General features: G+C 46.4%; 1 protein-coding gene across 1 annotated transcript; it reads left to right on the top strand.

Annotated features, from left to right (window-relative positions):
• The first annotated feature begins 3,321 nt into the window (after positions 1-3,321).
• Positions 3,322-4,919, top strand: TIGD2 (tigger transposable element derived 2). The gene is given in 2 exon segments (XM_075341709.1): positions 3,322-3,748; positions 3,751-4,919. Coding segments are annotated over 2 exon segments (1,596 nt in total).
• The last annotated feature ends 1,806 nt before the right edge of the window (positions 4,920-6,725 follow it).

Below are 6,725 nucleotides of genomic sequence, written 5' to 3'. Positions count from 1 at the left end.
CATACCACTACCACCCACCACCCACGAGTCTTTAACCCAAGACCCAAATACGGAGTGACCACCAGTCCTTTTGGTGACCTGGTCTCGGCCTTGTCCGCCTTAAACCATTCTGGCGACAGTCCTCCTTGTCCTGGTGGCATAGGGTAGGCCCCATAAACAGGCCTACCTGCTTAATCTCTTTGTGCTGGAGAAAAGGCCCCATAAACAGGCCTGTCACCTTGGTGGTGCATATGCTTTATGTTGATGTTTCTGGTCCTGAAGAAGAGGTGTTTACCTTGAAACGCGTAGACCTATGGAATAAAAGAAAGAATTATTATCATCAACGTTATACATCTTCATTACGGCTGATGCGCGGCACTAATCCCCTATCCTCTCCATTTTGTATGCACATCCACGTGGGGCTGTAGCAGACGCCATTATCTCATGCGTATCAGTGGTTGTGACTGTCACAACCATTTCAGGTGAGTGTATTTTTCCCGATTTACCTCACTGATCTGTTGGTATTACACTATCAGCGCTCCTTATTTTCAGATTTATATTTCCCGGCTGGGGTTGGCTGTGACCTGGTTAAGTCGGGTAGGTGATGGGGTGGTGGTTGCCACTGGCTGCAGGACCTGTTCTCCCTTCGGCAGCCGGGCAGGACAGTGGCAGGACTTCAGGATCCCTCTCCAGCGGAGAGGGTGCTGCAACCGCTTCAGGTAGGGTAAGCGGCAGCTCGATGACCGGGCCTTTAGCAGCCAGGTGAGCTAAGGACAGGGAACCTGAACCCCTATCCAGCGGAAAGGGTGCTGTGGCCGCTTCAGGTCGGGACGATGTGGGTGTCGCACTGGCTTCTGATGGTAGCGCCAGCGGAATCAGCACACCAGGTAAGGAAGAGGTAGCATCGGACTCACCCGGAGTCGGGCCGGAGACATCCAATGGCGGGGTCTCTGTCGCTGGCGGTGGTTTGGGCTGAGCATGGGTGGCACCCCCAAGCGGGCCCCACTGCACGGACAGCCGCAGACTTCGGATCGCCACCAGCATTCTGCTTCTCCAGGCGGCTACTTCCCGTTTCCGCTGCTCCTTCATGCGCTCAGAAATCCTCTCAACCTCCGCTTCTAGCTCCTCCGCCGTCTTGAGCCTTGCCCAGCACTGCTCCCTCTGATCACCCCCTGCTGACGCCATCTTGCTCCTTCCCTCGCTCATCAGCTTCTTCTCAGGTTTTGGCCTTAGTTTCGTTTCTCCTCCCACAGGGCTGGGGCGTCCCAGCAGTCCGAGGACAGATTATCCCCCATCTCCTCCTCTTGCAGGGTCAGAGCGCTCTGGGGATTCTTGGACGGTCACTCCTCTCTGTGGGTGGGGACTTCCTCTGCGTGGGCTGCAATCTTTTGAATGGTGCGCTTTCAGCGGTCGCAAAAATGGCGGCAGTTCAAATTTTGCAATTGGACCACCGAGGCACACGGTCACCCATCTGAATAGGAATGAAAGATGTGATGCCCCAGGGGTGCCGATCCTGTTCAGGGACTCCACAGGGCTTGTTCAATACGGCGAACAGGTAATGTCAGTATTTATATGTCGTGACGTCACTCATGGCTTGCAGTCAGGGATGTGAATGACCGCCGCTGCAGGTTTTACAAGTGTCTGGGGCTGATGCTGATAAATAGAGACAGAAAAAGACAGACAGACATAAAGAGACAAACTGGGAAAGAGACATCCTGGGAAAGAGACAGCCCAAGAAAGAGACAGCCCAAGAAAGAGACAGCCTGGGAAAGAGACAGCTGGGCAAAGAGACAGCCGGGCAAAGAGACAGCCCGGCAAAGAGACAGCCCTGGAAAGAGACAGCCCGGGAAAGAGACAGCCCGCTAAAGAGACAGCCCTGAAAAGAGACAGCCGGGCAAAGAGACAGATGCCCAAAAGACAGCCGGGCAAAGAGACAGCTGGTCAAAGAGACAGCTGGGCAAATAGACAGATGCCCAAAGAGACCGCCCGGGAAAGAGACATCCCGGGAAAAAGACAGCCCGAGAAAGAGACAGCCTGAGAAATACACAGCCCGGGAAAGAGACAGCCGGGCAAAGAGACAGCCGGGCAAAGAGACAGCCCGGCAAAGAGACAGCTCGGGAAAGAGACAGCCCAGGAAAGAGACAGATAGCAAAAAGATAGCCTGGGAAAGAGACAGCCCGGGAAAGAGACAGCCCGGCAAAGAGATAGCCGGGCAAAGAGACAGCCGGGAAAAGAGTCAGCCAGGCAAAGAGACAGCCGGGCAAAGAGTCAGAGAGAGACAGACAGACAGATACAGAGATTAAGACAGATAGACTGATGCAAATACAGAGAGATAGAAACAGACAGACAAGGAAAGAGACAGACAGACATCGACAACAGACAGAGACTGGGAGAGAGACAGAGAGACAGTTACCATCCCGGGCAACGCCGGGTACTACAGCTAGTATATATATATATATATATATACACAGTGGCACCTTGGATTATGAGCAGCATTGGTTCCAGGAGTATGCTCTTAAATCAAGTTACTTTTATATCAAAGCAAATTTTCCCATAGGAAATAATTGAAACACAGACAATTTGTTCCACAACCCAAAAATATTTGCTGTATTTATACAAACTTATTACAGTAATAAAAAATAATGTACTGTATTCATATAAAATTATTACAGTACACATGCAGAATACTGTATAGTACAGTAAAAGTATATAAAACAAATTAAACTGCACTTTAGCTTCCAATAAAATTGTTGGTGTGCGAGACGTAGAGTATAAGCAATGTGCTGTACTGATTAGCCAAAAGAAAGTACAATACTGTATCCACAAATGCAAATTGACAGAAATGCTATATAGTATACTGTACTGTACAACGGTATACTGTGTACAGTATGCAGTGCATATGTACAGAAAGTTACCTCCAGTCCGGGTCAGAGTGCGGTGAAAGGACAGGACCGGAAGTGTACACGGTGAGTATTTGCTCTTCTTGCAAAGCATTGCTCTTAAACCAAGTTACAAATTTGTAAAAAAAACTTTGCTTGTCTTGCAAAACGCTCTCAAACCAAGTTACTCTAAAACCAAGGTTCTACTGTATATATATATATATATATATATATACAGTATATATATATATATATATATACAGGTAGTCCTCGGGTTATGACGGTCTCGAGTTACGTCGTTTCGTCGTTACGACGCTCGGTCTCGAGTTACGTCGTTACGTGGTTTTGTGGTTGCGACGCTTTTTACGACGCTTCATTCTGACTTCCTGTAGAGGCCAGCGCTGTACACTGTTCCTGGTTACATTGGAAAATAAGTGTTCTGCACCCCATAACACCCTTCATTATGGCTCCAAAACAAAAGCCAGACTCATCTGATACCAGTTCATCAAAGAAAAGGAAGGCTATCACTATGGAGGTGAAAGTGGATATTCTAAGGCGATCTGAAAAGGGGGAAACACCAACAGAAATTGGCAGGTCATTAGGACTTAGTCGTTCGACTGTCGCTATAATTATCAAGGATAAAGATCGTGTCCTTGAACATGTGAAAGGATCTGCTCCTATGAAAACGACAGTGATAACAAAGCAGCGTAGTGGGCTTATTATTGAGATGGAAAGATTATTGGTGCTTTGGTTGGAAGACCAAAATCAACGCCGTATCCCTGTGAGCCTTATGGTTATTCAGGAGATGGCTAGGTGACTGTTTGAGACATTGAAAAGACAAAAGTGGGAAGGAAGTGAAACTGAAGAATTCGTTGCGAGTAGGGGTTGGTTTAGAGGTTTAAGGATCGTGCCAATTTCCATAACATTAAAGTGCAAGGTGAGGCTGCTAGTGCTGATGAGAAAGCAGCAACTGAGTTTCCTAAAACATTGGCTGAGATAATTGAAGAGGGTGGTTACTGTGACCAACAAGTTTTCAATGTGGATGAGATAGGCTTGTTTTGGAAACGTTTGCCTAACCGTACTTACATCGCCAAGGAGGAGAAGTCAGCACCAGGTCATAAAGTTGGCAAGGAGAAACTGACTTTGCCTCTTGGGGGCAATGCTGCTGGCGACTACAAACTGAAGCCCATGCTGGGGTATCAGGCAGAGAATCCAAGGGCACTCAAGGGCATTTCAAAGGGTCAACTACCAGTCATCTGGAAGTCTAATAGGAAGGCATGAGTGACACTTGCAGTGTTTGATGACTGGTTTACCAACCATTTTGTGCCAGGCGTGGAGAGGTATTGTACCTCCAAGGATATCCCCTTTAAGGTGTTGCTAATTCTGGACAATGCCCCTGGACACCCTGCCCATCTGGATGACTTTAACCCTAATGTCATAGTGGTTTACCTTCCACCAAATACCACCGCCCTAATACAGCCTGTGGACCAAGGAGTCATTGCTACATTCAAGGCTTTCTACCTCCGAAGGGTCATTGGTAATGCTTCAACAGCAACTGAAAAAAATAAGGACTTGACTCTAAAGGACTTTTGGAAAACATACAATATTCTTGATGCTGTTAATAACATTGCTTATTCCTGGGATGAGGTTAAGCAGACCAGTATGAATGGTGTGTGGAAAAAACTGTGTCCCCAGTTTGTGAATGATGTCACAGAGGTCCAAGAATCAAAGACTAGTGTCATAAAGGAAGTTGTTCATATGAGTAGGATAATGAATCTGCAGGTGGAGGAGGATGATGTCACAGAGCTACTGGCATCTCATGGAGAAGAGTTATCTGCTGAGGACCTTATTCAACTGGAGAAGCAGATGATAGAGGAAGAGGAAGACATACGAACCACAGAACCCAAGAGATTTACAAAGCAGGGCTTGGCAGGAGGTTTTGCCCTGATAGAGGAAGGGTTGTCAAGGTTTGAGGCTGAGGATCCCATCATGGAAAGGTACACTAGGGTTGCCAGAGGAGTCATGGATTCCCTTAGGTGTTACAAGGAGATCTTGGATTAGAAGAAGATGGTCTCCTTCCAAACTAACCTGCAGCAGTACTTCAAGAAGGTAGAGAGGCCTGCAACAGATCCTGCAACAGATCCTGTACCTGTACCCTCTACCTCAGCTGCCCCTCTTGACTCACGGCCCCAGTGTCTCCAGCACCTTCTGCAGCTTCCTCCCAATAAGCATGTTTTTTATTTGGAATTATTATCTTTGTTTATTACAGTGCACTGTTTAGTACTGTTACAGTACAGTATTTCATTATTAAATGTACTGTACTGCGCAATATTTTAATGTACCTGTGTTTATTGATGGTATTGGTATACATTAGCTTGTATGGTTCGACTTACGTCGAAATTCAGTTTACGATGCCGCGTAAGAACGGATCAACGTCGTAAGTCGAGGACTAACTGTATATATATATATATATATATATATATACTAGCTGTACTATGCGGCTTCGCCCGGTTTAATAACTGCTGTTAACAAATTAGAATGTATTAACAAAAATTTATTATGCACACAAAAACCACAAAACAAATAGAAGTGTAATTATTAAAAGGCAAAAACTAAGCTAATAAAAGCATTTCACAACATATAATTCAACACCACAGATATTCCACACAGATTTAACTAAATTGGCCAAGTAATGTGCTCCGTCTGTCTCTTTCCCCATCTGTCTCTTTTCCCGTCTGTCTCTTTCCCCATCTGTCTCTTTCCCTGTCTGCCTGTCTCTATCTGTCTCTTTCTTTGTCTGTCTCTATTTCTCTGTTTCTTTCCGCATCTGTCTCTTTCTAGGTCTGTCTCTTTCCCAGGTCTGTCTCTTTCCCCGTCTGTCTCCCAGTCTCTTTGTCTGTGTCTTTTCCTGTCTGCCTCTTTCCCTGTCTGCCTGTATCTGTCTGTCTCTTTCCTTATCTCTCTCTATTTCTCTGTCTCTTTCCCCGTCTGTCTCTATCAAGGTCTGTGTATTTTCCCATCTATCTTTGTCTGTCTCTCTGGCTGTCTCCTCCTTCCCTGTCTGCCTGTCTCTGTCCCTATCTGCATCTCTGACTGTCTCTGTTTCTTTCTCCATCTGTCTCAATCTCTTTCCCTCTCTGTCTATCTATCTCTTTCCCTATCTGTCTATATATCTCTGTCACTTTCCCTGTTTGTCTCTTTCCCTGTCTGTCTCTTTCCCTGTCTGTCTCTTTCCCTCTCTTTCCCTGTCTGTCTCTTTCCCTCTCTTTCCTTGTCTGTCTCTTTCCCTCTTTCCCTGTCTCTTTCCCTGTCTGTCTCTTTCCCTGTCTGTCTCTTTCCCTCTCTTTTCCTGTCTGTCTCTTTCCCTCTGTCTCTTTCCCTGTGTCTGTCTCTTTGTCTGTCTCTTTACCTGTCTTTGTCTGTCTCTTACCCTGTGTGTCTCTTTCCCTGTCTGTCTGTTTCCCTGTGTCTGTCTCTGTCTCTTTGTCTGTGTCTGTCTTTTTACCTGTCTGTGTCTGTCTCTTAACCTATCTCTCTCTTTCCCTCTCTTTCTCTGTCTGTCTCTTTCCCTGTCAGTCTGTCTCTTTATCTGTGTCTGTCTCTTTGTGTCTGTCTCTTACCCTGTCTATGTCTGTTTCTTACCCAGTGTGTCTGCCTCTTTGCCTGTCTGTGTCTGTCTCTTTCCCTGGCTGCATTGTGACATGCCAACATTCCATTTAAGGGCGTGGCTGCGCATTCTTCTGAAGTTCTGGCTGCACTGTGGCTCCCAGCTCCATTTGCTTTAATGGAGGCAAGTTTTTTGGTGAATAACTGTAAAGCGCAGGGTTAAAATTTCCCCTTAAAATATAGCCTATGACGCTCTCAGGG

Source organism: Anomaloglossus baeobatrachus, chromosome 1 (genome assembly GCF_048569485.1).
Source record: "Anomaloglossus baeobatrachus isolate aAnoBae1 chromosome 1, aAnoBae1.hap1, whole genome shotgun sequence".
Taxonomy (NCBI): domain Eukaryota; kingdom Metazoa; phylum Chordata; class Amphibia; order Anura; family Aromobatidae; genus Anomaloglossus; species Anomaloglossus baeobatrachus.
The sequence above is the reverse complement of the archived record's forward strand: the minus strand, read 5'-3'. Positions and strand labels throughout refer to the sequence as shown.